Consider the following 21,031-nt stretch of genomic DNA (forward strand, 5'->3'; position numbering starts at 1 on the left):
TGCAGCTTCACGACTGTGAAGTGGACCCCAGTGTTGTCCCGGTTTGGGTGGGGACTGTGGCGATGCTCCTATGGCTGGGCTGGCTCCTTGGTATGAAGAGATTCCCAAATACTGTTTCCTCACAGCAGAGCCAAGCCATACTTGTTTGTTTATGTGTTTATTTATTTATTTTTACAGTTACATAGTCATTGTTCTTTGTACGTGGGGGTAAGGGTCATATGTTTTAACAGAGGGGAGTGGGAAAGGTTGGGTTTTTACTGTAATATTGTGTTTTCTGTTTTTAATGTTAAAGCGCTTCGAGCTGCACAAATGTATGAGAAGCGCTATTTTATGAACAAAGTTTGATTTGATTTGATTTGATTTAGATCTGTGTGTCAAAAACAGAAAGAGACGGTTTGTTTGCATGGTCTGAGCATAAGAACTGCTCATGGATCTGTGTGCATGCATTGAGACTGCTGCGCGTCATGTGTGGCTGCAGGAGCTGAACAAACCCTGAAGATTAATGATGTGTCATTTCTGCGGACAATTCCTGGACAGAATGTCAAAAAAGCCAAAGATGTCACGAGAGATGCTTGAGCTACTGTGACTGATATGATTATTTAGAATGATAAACCAACATTTTTACAACCCCTTAAATGCATAAACTGTTCTGTCCTGAAAGTTAACTTGTTGTTTGTACAGCAAGACAAAAGAAAAAGATCCGGCATGTGAGGATCAACAGAAACTAATTAGCATCATCTTTGTAATTTATGAGCTGTAGAGAAAACCGGCATGTCTCTGACGCCGACTCCTGACAAATTCCCCCACATGTCATCTCTGCACTGATTTTCCCCTAAACATTATGAGGATGTAGAAAGACGGCAGAAGAAATTATGGCATGGAGTCATTTTCCTGCCTTTCAGAGAAAATGGTTCAAAGTTTCCTTTAGTTCTAAAAAATGAACCATTAAACTAATTTTTCAAACCTGAGACTTTTAGGAGCAAAATAATGAGCAGAAAGTCAGAGAGCAGAAGATAAACAGAGAAGCTTCTTTTCTTCCATAACTCAGTTTAGATTCTGCTTTTAGGATTTGGAAAATCCAAACAACAAGAATTATTGACCATGTTCAGCAGCAGACTGTCCCTCCTGTTGGTAGAAAATCCCATATCTGCAATCATGCATTAAAAAACCCTGATTGAATTTTAATTTGTGAATTGTTTTATTGTATTTTTATTATTTTATTCAGTATGTGAGTATTGTAAAGTGCAAGAATCTTTATGACTCGTTTAACAGTAATAAATACTCCTAAAGAGAATTAGAGAAGCTGAGTTAATCTTATTAGTTCTAAAGTAATCACATTACAGTAGAGTAATCCCTATAGTAGAGGGAGTCAGAAACGTGGGGGGGAGACAGGTGAGTCAGCTGCCATCATGAGATGTACACAAATGATTGACCAAATATTTGGCATATAGCTACTTATGGCGCTTTACTACCATCTTTGAAGCCCCAGCGTGCTTTATAACCTCATTCACACACTGATGGCAGCTGTCAAGCACTGGAGCCAACTTATAACCACCAGGAGCCATATGCCTTGCCCAAGGACACTTCCACAAATGGATGGGCAAAGTGAGAATCAGATCTGTGATCTTCCCATCAGAGGACGGCTGTTCTTCCCCTGCACCATAACCGCTGATCTGGGCTACACATAAATGTTTGTATAATTTTATTCCTTTTAAAAATCAAATTCTCTGTATTTTGCGTCTTCCCTGTTCAATTACAGCGTAGGCCGTGAGGTGAGGCAGCGGGGGCAGCAACTGAGCTCTGCCTCGCGGGAGGTGACGCAATTCCATGGAAACTGAATGAGCGCGTGCCTCTAGCTAACTCTGCGTATGCTAGCACTGTGATGCTTTCTTAAAATATTGTTATTCATTTTATTTTCTATTCTACGTTCTATTGAAGGTTTTCATTTTCTAGATTTCATTGAGTGTTTGTCTATCACTTATTTAGCGTTTGGGTCTGACATACAGAAAAGACAGCGGAGTAGCTCTTACTGTAGGGGGCGCTCGTGAGCTGACTTTTGTTCCTCTGTTGGTGTTAATAAAGTTTTATGTCCGTAATGTTTTGATCTGATAAAAATGGCCAGTGTTTTTTTCCGGCTCAGAGTCTTCTTAAAACTGGACCAAAAGACCTTCCTTAGGGAGCTTTAGGATTCAACTTCAAAACAAAATAAGTTTGTAAAGGCTTTGTTAACATTAGAAGATAAAGGAGGACTTTGACGCTAAAATCACCGAGATAGACGGACGGAGAGACGTCATCAATCATCACAAGTAAAAATCATTCACCGGTGAAGGTAAGAGCAGTGCGTGTTTAATTTGGTTGTACGTGTGTGTTGTTTTTTGTTATAGTTTATCTTTAGGATCCGTTTTTTATTATTATGTTTATAACTCTGCATTGAGGTCGCGAATCCAGTCTGACTCTGGATCTCGACGTGTCGCCATCTTGGAACGATTGGAAAACTTGAAAAAAGGCGGGAATTCAGCACTGACCGTATAAGAGAACACTTTTAAAACAGGAAGTACCCGCTGGTCCCAAAACACTAAAATCCCCCAGACTTCTATATAAACAGCTGTTACGCAGTCATTCTATGGTCAGAAGAACCGTTCTGGTACTGATACTTTTTTTAAAACTTCTTAATAATCCTCTTTTTTCCCTTTGTTATTTTCTTTTCTGTAGTTCAAGTTATTCAAGTAATAAGGACCAATCAGATGGCTCAGTAAAAGTAGGCGGAGTCTGCTGGCCCCCACAGTCAAAACTTTGGACATTATTATAATTTTTTTGCACTATATTCATAATTTTACTCAATATCCTTTATCCAGTCTGATGTAGACTCTAATATCCTCAGGTTTAACATGACTCCAATGAAATGAGCCAATCAGATGTGGATGTTTTCCTTCATGTCCAAATTCCGTAGTATGCTGGTGATCCACAGGCGCCGTTTTTCTGCCCCCTAATCCCGGTTTGTCACGATTCTTAGCAAATGGAAAAACATGAGTTTCTGTCTCGCCACAGTGACAGCCGAGTCCACGACAATAAACCACTATTTTACCATCAGTGAAGTTCTGGGGCCTGTTTCAGAAAGGAGGTTAAGTGTAAACTCTGAGTGCATTAACCCTGAATCAGGGAAACCCTGGGTTTTCCGTTTCAGAATGGGAGGTTTGTTAAACCAGAGAAAGCAGAGTAAGTCAAACCCGTTTCTGAAAGAGAGGTAACTTTTACTCGGAGTCAGTATCCATGGTTACTTATGCTGTGAACCTAACCTGGTCGGGAGCAGGTTTTATTCTCCAAACTCGAAGTTTCTGCCGGTCCCCTCCCCATTTTAAAGACGAAGCGGTATTTTTACGCTTTAACCTTCATTGCCCAAATGTCCGTCACACAGAGACGGTCTAAGTGACAAGAATGGCTTTTTTGGAGGACCCAATAGACGAGGAGGCTGCATTAATTTGTAGAGAATTACATTTACGAGGATTTTGAGAAGACTCGATTTTTTTTTTCACTTTTAGCTGCTGCCATGTTCTTTTAATTCGTGCAGGATTGCATCTACATGAAAATGAAATCAGGGACATTGAATTAGATTAATGTAACAATTACTTTTTGGAAACACAATTTGCTAGCACTGCTTACTTTCTTAATCCCATATAAACCTATACCACTTGATCAATACAAGGGTAGTGTTGCAGTGTGTGTGTGCTGAGCGGGGTGCGAGTGCAGGTGCAGATGGGGGGGGGGGGGGGGGGGGGGGTTCGGAGGACGGAGCACTTAGTTAAATAAAGAGAAGGTGTCATTCCCAGAATAACTGTTTTGGAGTCATTCTTAATCCGCTCTGGAGGTTGAGGGTTTCCAACGGGAAGTGAACCCCGAAGGAGAATTCCCTTCGGCCCTGAAGGAAATCTCCCCTGCGCTTTTGACCACTGTCGGAAAGACGAGAGAAAAGAAAGGAGAAGTCTTCGCGCAGCGAAAGGTTCAACAGTAGACAAAAGTTCACTTTGAAAAACACAATTGCATGTATTAATATTAAAATGACCAACGTTTGCAAAAGGGGAATGTTAACAAGAAAGTCCTCTAAACATTACCGACGTTAAATGCATTTTTCCCCCAGATTGGTTCTGTCACTATGCAGCATTTCATGCATTTACACCAGGAATAACACTTCAAAAGTACACCTAAATATCCCCATTTTTTATTTCACACCGTACGCTTTTTAAAAAATTATTACAGTCAATATTTTATGACAATGATTTAAATGCAAACTTAGGCATTAACTTGAGCAGCTATGTTTTCCCACGCTAACTGTCTCTGTTTTGCAGATGCAGCGGTGTTGCTTTTCTTCTGGAATATGTTCTCATATTCACTGTAACTCTGCAGCAGCACGTCAAGTTCAGCTGGCGAAAAATACGCAGACCTCTTTTTTTCACGGTTGCCATGGTGACTCGTGATATCTGCGCTCCATTGATAATGGCTTCTTATAGTCGCGGTGCTCACGCTCACCTCCGAATCAGTCCACTCAGAGTTGATTGACCTAACTCGGATCAGCTTCTCTGAAACAGAAAACTCAGAGTTGTTAATCTCCCGATTGACCAACTCAGAGTTCAAGTTCAACCTCAGAGTTGGTTGAACCTCCTTTCTGAAACAGGCACCTGGAGTCGTCCTCAAGCGTTCACCAACATGGCCGCCTCGTGGAATGATGACGTCATTCCGGGTCTATAGATGTGTATATATATATACGTACCTTCTTGGTCCAGGATCTGCTGTGTGTTTGGAAAGAATGACGTGATTCAGTGGTTGGTTGGTAAACATTCATTTATGTGTGACTCTGACAGTCAGAGGGTCACAGACGTGAACCTCACTGCAGGAAGTTGGTCATTGTGTTGCAGGAAGTGACACGTTTGCCTGCTGTGCTGCTGCACACAGCTGTAATAAACGGTTAGAAACATGAGATCTTTCTATGGGATTCCATCCTGCGTCTGGTTTAAGTAAAGCAGATGAGAGCAGACGGCAGGAGAAAAGCCGGCTTTGTTGTTGTTTTGGTCTAAAGTGGTCACATATTTATGAGTTCATCTGTCAGTCATTCAGTAGTGTCGCTGCTTTCCCCGCAAACCACAGGTACCTGCTGTTCCTCGTGATTCCTCTGCTGAAATGCAGAATTATTTGTTGCTGTCAGATCTGAGCTTTCATGTCGGATTTCTATCCCACAATTACAAAATGTCCCTGACAGAGGAGCCCCCCCACCCTGTTGAGGTTTCTTTGTGGAGAGGTAGTTCCTGTTTTCCTGGACGGGCCTTCTTGGCGGCGGCAGCAGATGCTCTGCACGGCGCTGAAGGTAAACACGCTGCTTTGTGCTGAAACGCTCCGAAGGTGGAAGATGAAAATGACAGATCATGCATCAACATGAAGGCCTCTTTAAACCTCTGCATGCGGGTGAACTTGGTTTATGTTTCCCTCTGAGAGGTTCATCCTGCAAAGCAAAGTGTTTGGCTCTGAGAAAACCGCTTTGCTGACGCTTACTTCACACGACTGTCTCCTCAGAATGTCTCTGCATATATTTCTGTTAATTCCACAAAGGCAGAAGAAAAGTTTGAGTTCTTTGTAGAACTGATGGAGAAAGAATAGATATGAAGGTCCATGAAGCTACGGATCAATGTGGAGGTGACTTATAATGGCTCATATGTTGTTTATATGAACATATTCATACAGAAGCTGTCGTCTAATGATCATAAAAACTGCCTTGAAAATCTAAGCAGGAATGAGAGTGGAGAAGATGAAACTGCAGTTCTGTGATACAACATAAACAATAAAACACTGTTTACTTATTGTTTACGCCTTGTTTACAGAGCAAACTGCTCATTTCTGATTCGCAGAACTTTGTTTAGACGGTTAGAAAATCCAAAAACGGGCAAATTGAGGATTTTTTTTAACTTTTAAACTAAAGCAAACGTAGAGATTTAGGTTCAAGCCGAAGCTTCTCGCGTCCAGCAGTGAGAGCCGTAAATGTCTGCAATCACAACCGGAAAGTTCAGCTTTGTAGCTTTGGTGGAAAAGATGACGGGAGCAAAAATGAAAACAGCTTCTACTTTTGGGATGATTTTTATAAACATTTCAAACAGAAAAGTGTCCAACGATCCCTTTCATTAACCAGAAAGCTTTTGAATAGCTGCTCTTCTTAGACCGACTGTGTTTTTATCACATCTGAATTTATTTTTCAGCTGCTTTCAACTTTCCTGAAATGATTGAATCCTTCATTTTGCTCCGTAAACAATAATTATGAAATGTGAGGAAAAACTCGCTTCCATAAAATCACCCGTCCCATCGATCAATACTTGGTTCATTCTGACTTTGATTTCTCCGTTCATGCGTGATGACCTTCATCAGTGAGGAGCATCGTCATCATCACCAGCTGAGCTTTGGTTTGGGGGTTTCTAACATCAGAGGGCAGAGGTGAGGTCACCGGAGGAGTTTGTTGCACTGATGGTTTGAGCTGCCGGAAAGCCGTGACCTCCTGCAGAACCCGCGGATCCTGCAGACGCAGCCGTGAAGTGCAGGTGGGTTTTTGATCCTGCACTGCATCTTCTCTAAAGTCTGACTGTTTCAACTCTGAACAAAACTTCCCGCCATCCTGTCGAGAATTCCCAAGGGCCTCTTTGGAAGGTCATGAACGAGTGCAGAGATGACAAACGGCTGACCCTCTGAAACGATGTTTATTCAGCATCAGCATGGAGACTTACATCAGCTTTTTGGCACAGTTGCTCGATGATAATGCGCTGTCCCTTTTCTGTGTGGTCATCTAAATAAATATGCAAATTCATAATTTATTCTCAAAATAAATACAATAGAAACTAAAACAGAGAGATGCACTGCATCTGCCCCCCCCCCCCCCCCCCCCCCCGAGCTTGAACATCTGAAGAACTTCAGGCGGTTTCAATCAGTTCACAAAAAAGCAAAGATGAATGAGGGTCAAAGGGATCCTAATTCACCCCCCCCCCCCTCCAGGAGGAGCAGGCTGAATGAAGGGGAGGCGTGTTGGGGGCCGGAGAAGGCCGCTTTGGGGGCCAGACTGGATTCAAATGTCGCTTCAGCTGCCCCACGACCCGCAGAAGGAAACCAGAAGGTTTGGACTGAAAGGACGAAGCGCCGATAATGAGAATCAAGCGCATAAAACCGCTGCAGACAAAGTCGCCGTTCGTTCTTTTGAGCCGCTTTTGGCAATTCTTTAAGATATCATTTCAGAGGATTATGGGTAATTCAATATTTTATGTAGGACTTTTCAGGAGAGTAGAAACAGTAGAAAATATTCTTTGGGCAGTAGATGGGGCTCCACAGAATGGGCGGGTGTGCGTTTTGAGGGGGGAGTCTACACAGCATCCATATATAAAACACAAACATTTCAAATGGGTATCAAACCTGCAGCAACTGAACATGGTTGTCCTGTAAGTCCTCTTCCTGTGCAGGAACTGAGGGTCGACTTCCAGTCCGGTAGCGTTTTCTTCCTCTTTTTCATGTGGTTTTTGTCACTGCGGGCCTGAAAACGGTCAGAGCGGCATCGTACCCACCGCCAGCTTACCCACAGACACGAACAGCGTCGCTACAAAGATGGAAAGAAGTCTCTTCGGTTCGTCAACCTCGCTGTTCCCGGTCTGGCCTACAGGGCGGCGACACTTCCTAACATTCAACACAGTCTTCAACAGTTTGCTGCTGAGAGCCCTCGGCCTCCGGCGGTGCCGCGGGTCATACGCAGCCGCAGTTCTTTGCAGACACGTTCTGAATGATGTGGTAGCGGCTCCTGTTGTCCAGGAAGGTGAGCGCCTCCTCGAAGGCCGTTGGCCGGCAGCACGGCCCGCTGCTCACCTTGTCCCGGCGCCGGTCGTGGAAGGCCGTCTGGACCATGTGCCTCATGGTGAGGTCGTAGTTCTGCCGGTGGGCCGTGCACCTCCCGCTGCAGTACTTCAGAACCATCTCCTCGTCGCTCTCGTAGCCCAGGCCCAGCTCGCTCACCTTCAGGACCAGCTTCCTCAGGTCGCAGGGCCTGGGCTTACGGGCCCTTTTAGTCCGGGAGGCCTGGTTGTGGTGGAGTGGGGGCTGGCTCCTTCGCCTCTTCCTGTCCAGCAGATTTCCGACCACGTGCTGGAGCTCGCTCTCCGTGAAGCTCTGGAGCATCATGGAAACTGGAAGAGGACAGAAACATGGGCTGTGAGGAAAACAGGTCAGGTGCAAACGAGCTGAGGAGACGGCCAGCGCCGTTTGCCTCCAGCAGATGCTTTCACAGAGAAGCGGGACCCGTGGCGCCTTCACAGACACCTGACATCTCCAAGCAGACACGAGGAGCAGGGCTTACACTCTGAGAGGAGCGAGTTCATGTTGTTGCCCGTTGAGCGGACCCTTCGGCGGAGAGCTCCCGTTGACGCTTCGGCTTCTGTCAGAGACCACTCTGAGGCCGGCGGCCTTGTCTGGAGGTTCAGCTCTGCGGTGTTTCTAATGAGGACGACGGTCAGGGCTGCGCCACAGAGCACGAAGGCAAAAGTAGCACCTTTCCATAACTTCATCTTAGAATGTGGAGGAGCATTGAAACCCTGCAGAGACAAACACAGCACACCTTCAGTCAGCGGCAGCGTTGGAGCAGAGAAACGACACGTCCACCTTTCCCTCCAGCTCTTTCACGCCTTCAGTCTGAGGGGGTTCATGCTTCCTGCTGACACCTGAGAGCGCCGCGTTTACAGCCGAGTGCAGGAAGTTTGAAGGCGCTCGCCGCTTTTCCCCGTCTGGCAGTCGTTTCAGGCTTTCATCACAGATTGTGAAATCTTCTTTGTAAAGGAGGCAGAACCTCCGGACCACACTGACCATGCAGCCCGCTGAGGTGCCACAGCCCCCCCAATTCTCCTCTCATTGCTGCTATTTGAAAGGTTTTCTTTGACTCATTGTCTCGCCGCTCAAGTGCATCCGCAGGGAGACCAGACGCCGCGGAGTCGTCTCTCTTCCATCATAAAAACAGAAAACTGATCTGAATGTCAGTGCAGCGCCACCAAAACTCTCAAATAAGACAAAGAAAGTGTAAGGAGTGACTTTAAGCCAATTATAGTTCCCCCTGACTGAATGTTTGGATGAAGCTCAGGGAAAACAAACGGCTCGCATGGGCTGCAGTGGTCTAAACATCATATAAACAGGTAGAACCCGTCCTGTCAGTCAAAGCTTGACTCATGGTTCATAATTCCATATGAGTGTCTACAGTGTGGCGTTCGTCTGAAACCCAAACATGTCACAGAAAAACCTCATTTGACGCGGAGCGGCTTCTCCGTCAGCAGCACATTTGGAGATGTTTCAGGGAACGTCCTCTCTGCTTCTCTTGGAGGAACTCAAAGCGCCTCCAGCAGATCTTCAGCTCCTCGGTGGATGAGACCACTGGAGCTACAGAGCCTGATGAGCTCTTTGCTTTCCTTTACAATTAAGCGTTACGTTAGTGAACATTACAGAGGAGAGCAGTGATCCATCAGCGCGCTTGTTCGCTCTGATAAAACAATCATCTGCTCAACCGGGAGGCTGGAGCTGAGACCCTGAAATGTCTTAATTAGTGACATCTGTGCAACAATAAAAGCGTCAGGGAGCGTTCTGCTGCTTGTTCAAATGGTCACGGAGGATTAATAAGCAGGGGGTTTAATATCTGCAGCTGCTGTGGACATAAAAACACAGAGGCTGATGGGAAAAAGCTGCTCAGATGTTTTCCTGTGGAAAGAGGAACGCTGCAGACGGAGAGGAGCATCGGGGAGCCGCCCCAGAGGACTCCAGCAGCAGGAAAATCCATCCTCAAACACAGACATGAAAGTGCAGATGAGCCGAGCCCGCTCCCACACATCCTCGACATGTCTGGCCCTCACAAAAGCATGTGAGCCGCGATGTGCCCGTGCACGCTCCTGTGTGCCGATGAGGTGGAAACGGAGAGAGACCGGACGTCTCCGCGGGTGGGTTCCTCTGAATGCCGTCGGGTCCTCCTCACCTGAGGAGGAGCAAACGGGGAGCAGCTCTTGCAGCTCATCAGGCTGCTGGAACCATGAAGGCCAACCAAGAATTCAAAGCCATTCCTGAGACATTATGTATGCGGCGACGCGCGCAGCGCGCTCTCCCTGCATCAACCGCGCTCTTGTTGCTCATCAAAGATGGCATTATCTCAAACTCACAATAAAACTGATGCTTTCAAGGAGTAATTGGGTCAGTGCTGCGGCGAAGCTGCTCCTAATGCATTTACAGCGGCGAGCCCCCCCCACTGCCAGAGGCAGACAGAGGAGGACGAGGCCGAGGAGGATAAGGGGGCGCCTGTCATTAACACTTGTCAATGGAGGCAGCAGGACGGGGGGGGCTGGGGTCAGCTTGCTTGGATCTTGCCCAGTGTGGCCCGACTGCAGCGAGATCACACGACGTGATGAAGAGCTTCTTTATGCTGCAGGAGGAAGATGTCAACTTTTACAGCCTGCCAGGGGTGGGGGGTATTTTCTCTGTCTCCCCCCTGGTCTTGATTGAGTCACACCCCCACAAAACCCCCCACTTCCAGCTCATTTGTTGCAGACGGAGCCGGTTCTGTAGAACATCACAGAGCGCAGCAGAACCGCTGATGCCCCGGCTCTGCTGCGCTCTGTGCAGATGCATTTACCTGCATGGAGCAGGACCCTGCCTTTATTCACCCCCCAATAGTGAGCATCACCTGAGGACAGCCAGAGAGCGCCTGGAGAAGGTAACAGGGACATATTCCAAAGATCAGAGCGGGATTAGCACTAAAGCTGCAGGGTTTATCTGCAGTCACGTGGGTCAACACCTGGCTGCAGAGACGTAGCCGCAGATCAGGCCTTACTGTGTGTGTGCTAATCCACTCGACACCTCAAACTCACGGGCCGGGGCGCCACACAGGGCCCCCCCAGAAGAGCGTCTGCCTCTCAGAGCGCCAGGTTTGCCGTCAGCCTGTGTTCCTGAGCCGGGATTGGCGTTTCTAAATGCGGCCTGGGTTCAAATGTAAGCGAAGAACGCTGTAATTTTGCTGGGCAGCCACATCAGTTGGTCCGAGTGGTGTTGCTGGGTAACCAGATGGTAATTAAAACGAGGCTGTTCCTCGTTAGCGACAAAGCTGGCATTGATTAGTTAAGAAAACGTCTTTGGGTGAGGCGACAGAGCAGTTTAGGACACATTCTGAACGGGATTCTGCCAGTTCTGTTTAGTGAGTAAAGAACCAGCTCCTTGTCACCTGTTTTTGCTGAAAGGTCAGGCGTGTGGCGGCGGTGCATCTGCGTCTGCTGCACCAGACGCCGACTCCACCAGAGAAACTTCGCAGGAAATGATTTGTTTTCTTATGATGTTAAATCTGGAAAAGAAAAATAAATTCTAGAGTTCCCCGATAAGAGGACTTACGACACCAAAGGGTTAAAACGTATTTTAAATTTGTTGTATAAAGGGTTAGAAAGGGGGGGGTAAGTGGCTTAAAAAGCTTTAATTTGGCCATAGAAGTCCCACTATCAGGTTTCAGGGATTAATTCAGATTAATGCAGATTAATCCAGTGACCTGACTGCCTCGCACGGAACATGGCAGCTCAAACCTGCGAGGTGAACAAACGTTTCTAGACCCGCCGTCCTGTGGCGGCTCTGCTTTCCTCTGGTTTCATACAGCGTTGGCAGGGAAACCTAATCTGGCGCGGTGGTTGTTTGTGTGAGCAACCCGCATGTCGTCCGGGCTACTTTCTAAAGAAATGAGTTGCTATTCCGGCTGCTAATCCCTGTGTGCCAGATCCTCTTTTAGCGCAGCAGCATCCCCTCTAAACCCACGTCAAACATGTCAGTGTTTCAGTTACAAAAGGTTGAAGACCATCTGGCACGCACCAGGATGAGCAAGCACAAGCAAGCTCAGACATCTGAGCTATGACATTCTCCTGCACCGTGCTTCCCTAATGGGAATCATTATTTTTGCTGAAATATTTGAGCAGAAACACAAAAGGAGAAAATGACATGGGGGGGCTCATCTCAGCCCCAAACATCCCTCAAGACAAGAGCAGAAAGTGGGATAAACTCTAGAAGTCCTACTCTGATGCAGCTTCATGTGGCCCAGAGATCCAGAAAAATCCATGCAGAGGAGACCCTTCCTCATCTCTGTGACCTTCAAGCTCTGACGAAGAGGAGACCCCTCCTCATCTCCACTCTGTGACCTTCAAGCTCTGACGAAGAGGAGACCCCTCCTCATCTCCACTCTGTGACTTTCAAGCTCAGATGGTGCAGGACAACCATCTCTGAAAGCGTCCGACGCTGGCGTCAACGTTTCACAACCTTACCAGTGAAACGGCGTCTTGTAGGAGAAACGAGTGTTTAGAGAACGAGTTCGTGAAAATGCGTTGGAGCAGTGAGGGGAAAGATCGCGTTTCCCACCAACCAAATAAACTTCTGAGTGGTGAAATCCAGAAATCACAGTGGAGGGGTTTATTTTGGTTCCAGCATGGTGGCACGGCCCTGGAGATCTGTGGAAACCACAGACATGCCGTGCCAGGCTGCAGAGCGCCGCTGTCATGCGGCTGCAGCGAGGACCGCTTGTTGATACAGATAATCCAACGTGTGTTTTCTGCCACTCAAGCACTTAGCGAGGCATCTCTGTCAGCAGCAGCGCCTAACGCCTTCCCACCTAAGCTGCCAGCTTAAACTAACAAAAGGAGATGCGGTGTCCTTACCGTTCGGCCGGCTAATCCAGACTTAGCTGCGTGGCGTCGTCTTCAGCTGACCTCCTCAGGCAAGTACTGGCCGGGCAAGTCCATCCTCATCACAGCCAACTCCTGCGTCTCCCCAAGGCACTCATAGCAGATAGTCGTCTCGCAGGTTTGGAAGGTGTCCTGGCTCGATATTGGGTCCTGAAAGTCTTATTTATGCTTCATATTTACACTTCCATAGAGGAAGTCTGGAAGATCAGCGTTCCTCTGACTGACAGCTTGGATTCTGTCAGAGGGATCCATTCAAAGTCCAGGAAACTGCTGCTCCCGCGCTGCTCCTGGTCCTCAGCTCACTCTGAAACAGAAGAATGCAGCGGAGCTGAGGTTCAGCGGCGTGCAGTCCTGCAGCAGATGCCTTCACTTCGGCCTCGTCTGCTTAGAAAGTCCCTCAGAGCCACAGAACAAACATGTCCTTACCTCCTTCTCCTTCCAGCAGCAGGTCTTCTGCTCAGCTCCAGGGAGGGAAGTCTGCGGGTGGAGAGGATGGGTGGTGGTGAGGAGGGAGAGCGTGGTTACCGTAAGTGGAGCACAGAGCTCCTCTCTGATGCCTGTCTGCCTTCCCCCCTCAAAGGTTGCTCCTCCTCCTCCATAGTTGTGCTTGTGGGCCGAGTCGGATTACTCCTGATATGTTAATCTTTCTGGCTCTAACACCAGGAGTTCTGGAGGATGCTTTGGCCCGACCAGCAGCTTACGCTCACCTTCTGCCGCGGGAGAGCCCGCCGTCTTAAGCAGCCATTTGGTAATAACCTCAGATGGGCCGGGGTCTGCTGCACACACTTTTCCAATCTTTTAGGCGGAATTAGGAAAGTTGACAATTGGCTTAAACGAGCAAAGACCAAATTAACCCCGTTCAGGTGGAATTATCGCGGCGAAGGTACTTTGTGATTAAATCTGCAGTGGGGGTGTTGTTGTTGAGGATCCCGCATTCTTCTCCAACACAAAGCAGTGTTTTACCTCTGGAGCCCCCGAGCAGCAAATGAGGAGCAGATGGTTGAGCTTTCCGACGCCGTCAGCCGCTCCAGGCCGCCTCCTAAACACACGGCCGCTCCGGCGTCAGGTGTGCGGGGGTCAGGGGAGCTCCGCCCTGCAGGTGCAGGCGAAGCACCGCATGACAACGCACTGCTGATGGCAAGAGAAGTGCTTTAGGAGGCCAAAGGTGTTTAAAGGACCCCCCCCATAGAGTGGTGTGAAGCAAGAATCCAACAGGAGACAAACCATTCAGTTCATTCCGGCAGCATGACTCACGCCCACCGTTTTCTAAACAAATGCGACTTTTTGGCGTGAAGCAGACGAACTGCAGTTCCGGCGCCACTCGATCTGTTGGCCGGTTTTCTCTGATAAGCAGACCTCCTCCAGCAGGTGGAAAGCCACCTCCCAGGAGAGGAGTTCGATTCCAGTGGAAGGCCGCTCCACTGCTGCGCACAGACGAGGCTGCGTTTTCCTGGCCCAGAAGGAGTGTACGGGCGCAGAAACATTTCCTGACAGCAGGCGGGAACATTTCATCTCTGCATATTGTCCACAGATGTGTCGCTTTCTGCTGCCTTCAAAGTCCGACAGCTGTTACCGGCAGAACCGAGTCAGCCCTCGACCCGCCGAAGGCTCGGCCCGCCAGATCCCGCTGGTCACAGAGGCACGCCGACATTTGAACACGCAAGAAAAACAAAACAATAAAGTATGTTTCTAATTTCCGAACGACGGAGCGGACTGAACCTTTCCACTGGGCGTGGGGAAGCGAGGAAACACATTTTGTTTAAGTTTGGCCAAGATTTTAAGGAAGCCCTCAATCAGTAACACTATAAACAGACCATAGCAGTGGAGGTGTCATTAGAACGGCTGGAAATAAGGCAGAAATGCTGCCGCTGCGCCGCTTGCACAATATGCGGTTTGATGATTGAGTCGCCTTTTGCCAAACGGTGTCAGTCAGTGGAAAGCTGCTTTTTCTAGTCTAAACAGGCGCTTATGAGGAGGATGCAGGATAATGAAGGCCTTCTCTGTCTGAAGAACCGAGGCGGATGCATCCGAGTGTGGAGCCAGAAACACCACCTCCACCTCCACCCAGCCTGAACGCTGCCCATGTTTACCTGCTGAACAGTCCAGGAAGAGCAGAGAGAGAACAGACAAATGCTGCCCTCATCTGTCAGGGATCTGCACTGCACTCACCAGCACTTCTTCACAAATCTCTTTATTATCATACATTTAGAACTTCAAAGAATCTCAATCCCATGAAGGTAAAACTGTTGTCTGATCCCTCCTCCCCCTGGGATGAAAGCCCCTCCCACCATCAGGACCAAAAGGCTGCCGCAGTACTCTCTTCATTTGGAGCGCCGCCGCCGTGTGTCTCGCTGCAGATTTGCGCCTCAGAACCCACGGACACTTGTTGTTGGAGTCTCCGAAGCACATGTTGGTGGGTAAGTATTTCTGACAGCAGGAGCAGACGCCGCCATCGGGGAGAAACGCCCCGAGTTCGGCGTTTCCTGCCGGTCCTGAGGGCAGATCCGGTTCTGTCTGAACCTCAGAGAGCTCCGCAGGTATAGAAGGTTCAGGTGGACTGAGCGACATTTCTGGGGGGGTAGTCTCCGGACTTCTGTCCTCGTCTCGTCGTGGGCTTTTCTCCTCCCCGGGCTGATGTTTAGTGAAGTTACACATCGACTTGCATCCCAAAGCTACGACTCTGAAGCCCTCTCCGTTACATTTGTCCTCTTCTGCTCGCAGGGCTGTGTAAGCCCTCCGGACCTCCTCCAGGTGATCAAACTTCACCACTGTGCACCCATGCCGGCCCAGCTCTTGGTGTCGTTTGGTGTAGCACTGCAGCTCCTTGGGAAGCTGCTCGCCGGGACGCAGAATCCAGAGCGAAGCAATGCCATCAGTCAGGCCCAGGTTCTGGAGCAGCATCAGAAGGAGAGCATGATGCTCCGGACCCTTCCTGCTCTGCTCCTCACACGGGTTCCAGACCAGCAGGAGTTTGCTGGTTGGAGAAGACAGCAGCCAATTGGGAAGCGGCTGTTTGCGCCTCAGCTTGGTGCATTCGGCGTTCACCTCCAGAAGGTCAGAGGACAGAGCAGCTTCCAGAGTCTCGTGCCAGTTTGTGGTCAGGGTCTTTATCTGCAGCAGACGGAGCACACTCAGATTTGTTCAACCTTCTATCTCCTTCAAACAGCTGGAAGGTCAAGCGCTGAGCGTTACCTTCTTCAGACAGGTGAGAAGCTTGAGGCTGACGAAGCCGTGCCTGCTCTGCAGGTGTTTCAGCAGGAAGCCGTCCTCTGCCAGGTGAGCGTCAGTGAACATCTCCTCCAGCTGGGCTCTGATCTTCAGGCGGAGCAGTTTGTCTCCACAGCCCGGTTCCTGTTGGGTGGCCTGCACACCGTCTCTACAACACATGACCCCGCCCCCCGTCACAACACGCTTACAGGCCAGCAACACAGAAGACACGTGGCGTTCGTACCCGCTACTCATGGTTTCTGAAAGGTGAGACCGTTTCAAGCGTTTTCTGGAAAAGACACAGCTGAACTCACTGCAGCAGGAATGCACACGGAAACCGTTGACGTGGAGCGGCGGCAGTTGATGCTGCAGAATCCAAAACAATAGTTTGTAAAATGCTTGAACCAACGTTCTGCTCCTTCCTGTGCATCTCCCACATGCTCCCAAAGATCATCACCTGAAACACTCCACATGCTGAGAAGCACTGAGCCCATTTTAGCCAAGCTTCAGAGCCGACCGGGTCCTGAAGACCCTCAGCAGCGTTGAGCTGTAAAGCTGCAAAGGGCGGCTTTGGCTCTTCACACATGATGCTGCAGCTGCATGACAAATGGAGAGAACGCCTCTTCATGACCAGGACAAGAACTTCCAAGCGGTACGGCATAAACCCGCGCTGCAGGAGAAGCTCGTGGCGTCTTCAGACTCAGGAGAACGACGGCGTCTACATCCAACAGGAAACAAGGCAAAAACTGAGTTGGGTTCACTTTGTGATAAAACAGATGTCAGAAAATACTTCTTCAAACTACAACTGCTTTCGTAGGAATCTTTGTCTCCATGGCAACAGCGGAGCAGCACGACCGTAGGGAAGGACTCCCGGAGCTTCAGGCCGCTTTCATTTGAGCGACGACACTGTGGGGAACGCTGGACGCAGAACTCAAAGCAGCAGAGATCATGAAGATCTGACGTCCTCAACACGGCAGAACATTTCGGAACAGAACCGCCCAGAACGGGTTCTGACTTTCAGAGGCAAAAAACAAGAAACAACCTGACGTTTAAGTTCAGCTTAAACATCCAGGCTTCATCCCGTCTGCTCCGTCAGCAGCAGGCTCTTATGAGCCGTAACCCTTGGTCTATCCTAGGCACCTTAACGTTGGGAGTTGGGTCATCTAGACCCACTAGACAGTGCTAGAACCTTTTTTCTTCAATGATTTGTGATCTTCACTGGTGTCCATGGATTACATGAAATCTTTCCACCTTTATCCACCTTTGTCATGGTAGGGAGAACACCTCACTGCCAGGGGGGGTCATAGGATAGCACAAGGGTTAAACACATCAGTCAGAACCGAGCATCACCGTCGCTCCTGTGGGGCCAAGGATGCCTAAAACGAATCATCAATGTCGACGTTCTTCTGTTTTTAGTTGCTATGGTTGCCATGGTTACCACGTTCTGGTTGCGGGGGAATCTTTTAAAAATTGTCAACATCTCGTACGGGTTTGTGGAGAAACCGCAGAGACCCGAAAGGAGTCGTCTGAAACGTCCAATCACAGCGCAAGTAACAGAAGGTCGGCGAGAACAAACATCCGGAAACAAAAGAGCCACAGGACCAGCCTTCGTAAAAAAAACCCAATCATTGAACTTTATTGACATCAACGTTTTTTTCATCAACATTTTCTTTTCAGGTCTTTATTAACAAATAGAAAACAGACTGTGTACAACAGGTTTAGTTCCTACAGCACGAAGCATTCACAAGGTAAAAATGAAGCCTTCCAAGTCCCGCCCCCCTCTCCCCTCCCACCTCTGCTCAGGGGGCGACGCCCCTCTGGTTGGGGGAGACGGCGTGTGCTTGTACGGTGAGGAGTAATCCGTTTCAGATGGGCGAGGGGGGGTTGTGCTGTTTTCCTGGCAGAACATGGTAGTACAGTAGATACGACGCGTTTCCATGGAGACACTCTAGAACCGGGTCTCCCGTGGATCCGCAGAACTCTTCCTGGTCTCGATAGATTCTGAAGCTGTGCATAAATCTATGTGTCATTGTACATATATATATAATCAGTCATAATTATATATCTATATAGAGTTTGTTCTTTATAAAATATTAGCAGATTTCAGTCCAGAAGGCTGAGGCGAGGCGCTCTTGCAGGAATGGTTGGTTCTGTACAGGTTCTGACTCTCCTGGACCCGCATGGACCACACCCCCTCCTCACAGTCCACTCCGGAAAACAGACAGAACAAATGCAGGCAATTAGATGGATGGGGGGGCTTGAAGAGCGTCTTTACTCTGGACTCAGCTGATTGTTCTGTCCGCTGTGGATCCAGGAGTTCTTCAGGTGGGTTCTGGAGCACGAAGGCCTCGATGCCGCAGGCGTCCGACATTAAACGGGACCATTCCAAACAAAGACGACAGAATAAATGAACGTGCTTCCATGTCTGCGCTGCTGCTTCGTTTGGATTTGTTACCGGGTTATCCGTTCCTGCAGAACCTCAACGGTTCTGTGGAGAACGTTTGAAAGGCAATCGGAGCGTTGGAGCCGTGAGCAGAAAAACATTAACGACACATAAAGGAATTAAAAAAATATATACTGAGCAGCCGTGAAGAGAACGGAGGTTCTCCGGTTTACTGTGGAGGAACGCGGGTTCTTCCTGCGTTCCTCCTGCTAAAAACACCCCCCTAACAATGATTATGAGAATAATGCCTGCCCGGGGCGGGGCAGTTAAGACAAACACAACTCTGATAATAAAATGGTTACGATGAAGAACAGAACACGAGTACGAAACAGAAGATCCAACATCAAGTATGAGAAGACGCAGCCGGAGCTTCCTCCCACAGCTGGAGGCTCCTCCCACAGCTGGAGGCTCCTCCCACCGCATGAGGCTCCTCCCACAGCCGGAGGCTCCTCCCACATCTGCGCTCGTCACGTCTGTACAAGAACCATCGTCAGTGCAGCGTCTTTAAAGCAAGAATCACAGGTGGTTGTGAAAGCGGGGGCATCTCTGTGATTGGTTGAAACCCTTGTCTGTTCCTGCACCCCTGCGGGGGGGGGGTGTTCAGAGCATCCGGTGAGAAAATGGTGGCTGGGATGGGACACTTGGCACTCTCCTGAAGCCTGTGAAGCTGCACGATGGGAGTGGTTATGTTGCATAGTGGTCAAAGCTCCCCAGGTACTCCAGAGCGGCCCTGTAGCACAGCTGGTACTGGTCCTGGGGGGGCAGAGGACAGCAGTCAGGACATCTGAGCAAAACTCTCTTTCAGCAGCAGCCAATTTCTTCACCAACGCAGGAGAAGCTGGAGCTCCAGCTCCCATATGAGGGAGATGAAGTCCAGACCCCCTCCTCATCAGCACGCCATACCTCAGTCTGCACCATGGCCGGCCTCTGGGTGCGAAGCGTCTTCACCGTCTGGAAAAGGTCGACCACGCCTTCGTACCTCATCCGCTCCAGCACAATGCTGAGGGTGATGAAGACTCCGGTCCGGCCCACTCCAGCACTGCCAGACACACAGAGTTCTTCATACTCACAGAAACTGACCCGTCTTTCTCTGATTGGTTAGTTTTTGTTTTCCTATAGATGACTCCTGTGTGACATGAATGTATAAAAATGCACACAGCTGCACTCCGTTCTGATTCTCATCCGTATTTCTGAGGCTCATCCAGACAAAACTTCATCTTTTCTCCTCCTTTGATGAACATGTTTTCATGCTGCGTTTTCCTCCACAGGAGAATAAACTTTCTTTGACCCCCCCCTCCCTCACCTGCAGTGAACCGTGATGGGGCCGTCCTGTCCAAACTGCTCCTTGGTTTTGTGCACCTGTCCAATGAAATCAATGAAGCCCTCTCCGGTTTTTGGCACTCCCTGCTCAGGCCAGTCTGTGAACTGGAACTGGCGGATTGTTCTGGATTGTCCATCCTGTCGGGAACAATAAGAACCTTCAGAACATGGAAACGCTGGAAACTGCTCCCATTTCCAGTATGTGCTCCGCAGCAGAACCGGACTAAACCACAACCAGAATTTGTGGATCTGTTGTTCTTATTTGCCGTCAGGTTGTGCAGAAAAGTTCTGATTGGTTCTACCCTGAAAAGACGCAGCATCATGTCTGCAAACTGAACTGATGATACAAACACTTCCTGTTTCTGCTGCATGTCTTTGAGAGAACAAAAAGACACGAAGGACAGACGCAGCAGGCAGGACAGAGCAGACAGGACAAAGCAGACAGGACAGAGCAGACAGGACAAAGCAGACAGGACAGAGCAGGCGGGACAAAGCAGACGGGACGGAGCAGACAGGACAAAGCAGACAGGACAGAGCAGACGGGACGGAGCAGACAGGACAAAGCAGACAGGACAGAGCAGACATGACGGAGCAGACAGGACAAAGCAGACAGGACAGAGCAGACATGACGGAGCAGACAGGACAAAGCAGACAGGACAGAGCAGACGGGACGGAGCAGACAGGACAAAGCAGACAGGGCAGAGCAGACAGGACAAAGCAGACAGGACAGAGCAGACATGACGGAGCAGACAGGACAAAGCAGACAGGACAGAGCAGGCGGGACAAAGCAGACGGGACGGAGCAGACAGGACAAAGCAGACAGGACAGAGCAGACAGGACAAAGCAGACAGGACAGAGCAGACATGACGGAGCAGACAGGACAAAGCAGACAGGACAGAGCAGACATGACGGAGCAGACAGGACAAAGCAGACAGGACAGAGCAGACGGGACGGAGCAGACAGGACAAAGCAGACAGGACAGAGCAGGCGGGACAAAGCAGACGGGACGGAGCAGACAGGACAAAGCAGACAGGACAGAGCAGACGGGACGGAGCAGACAGGACAAAGCAGACAGGACAGAGCAGACATGACGGAGCAGACAGGACAAAGCAGACAGGACAGAGCAGACGGGACGGAGCAGACAGGACAAAGCAGACAGGACAGAGCAGACGGGACGGAGCAGACAGGACAAAGCAGACAGGGCAGAGCAGACAGGACAAAGCAGACAGGACAGAGCAGACATGACGGAGCAGACAGGACAAAGCAGACAGGACAGAGCAGGCGGGACAAAGCAGACGGGACGGAGCAGACAGGA

General features: G+C 49.2%; 3 protein-coding genes and 1 long non-coding RNA gene across 21 annotated transcripts in view; 1 reads left to right on the forward strand and 3 right to left on the reverse strand.

Annotated features, from left to right (window-relative positions):
* Window positions 1–1,406: 1,406 nt before the first annotated feature.
* Window positions 1,407–19,804, forward strand: LOC110016937 (uncharacterized). Its single transcript, XR_002292260.3, has 4 exons — window positions 1,407–2,329; window positions 5,252–5,356; window positions 6,406–6,575; window positions 19,665–19,804. It is a non-coding gene; the product is annotated as an uncharacterized LOC110016937 (long non-coding RNA).
* On the reverse strand, window positions 6,938–13,328 carry LOC105356296 (neurturin-like). Its single transcript, XM_011487115.4, has 4 exons — window positions 13,173–13,328; window positions 12,720–13,050; window positions 8,366–8,600; window positions 6,938–8,195 (listed from the first exon to the last, which is right to left on the reverse strand). Exons 3-4 carry the CDS (start codon window positions 8,571–8,573, stop codon window positions 7,759–7,761), a joined length of 645 nt encoding a protein of 214 aa, XP_011485417.1. The 5' UTR covers window positions 8,574–8,600; window positions 12,720–13,050; window positions 13,173–13,328; the 3' UTR covers window positions 6,938–7,758.
* On the reverse strand, window positions 14,922–16,993 carry LOC101168493 (la-related protein 6). The gene is made up of 4 exons (XM_020711267.3): window positions 16,411–16,993; window positions 16,198–16,319; window positions 15,939–16,122; window positions 14,922–15,857 (listed from the first exon to the last, which is right to left on the reverse strand). Exons 1-4 carry the CDS (start codon window positions 16,612–16,614, stop codon window positions 14,970–14,972), a joined length of 1,398 nt encoding a protein of 465 aa, XP_020566926.1. The 5' UTR covers window positions 16,615–16,993; the 3' UTR covers window positions 14,922–14,969.
* LOC101168742 (receptor-type tyrosine-protein phosphatase F) overlaps window positions 17,561–21,031 on the reverse strand; it is a 145,604-nt gene continuing 142,133 nt past the window's right edge. For all 18 annotated transcript variants that reach the window (XM_078935101.1, XM_078935103.1, XM_078935097.1 and 15 more), the window contains 3 exons: window positions 19,700–19,854; window positions 19,300–19,435; window positions 17,561–19,149 (listed from right to left, as the gene is read on the reverse strand). In XM_078935101.1, coding sequence (XP_078791227.1) covers window positions 19,081–19,149; window positions 19,300–19,435; window positions 19,700–19,854 — 360 coding nt within the window. In that variant the 3' untranslated portion in view covers window positions 17,561–19,080. The remainder of the gene's footprint in view (window positions 19,150–19,299; window positions 19,436–19,699; window positions 19,855–21,031) is intronic.

The sequence above is a fragment of the Oryzias latipes genome, chromosome 17 (genome assembly GCF_053564925.1).
Source record: "Oryzias latipes strain Hd-rR chromosome 17, Olatipes_Hd-rR_3.1".
NCBI lineage: Eukaryota > Metazoa > Chordata > Actinopteri > Beloniformes > Adrianichthyidae > Oryzias > Oryzias latipes.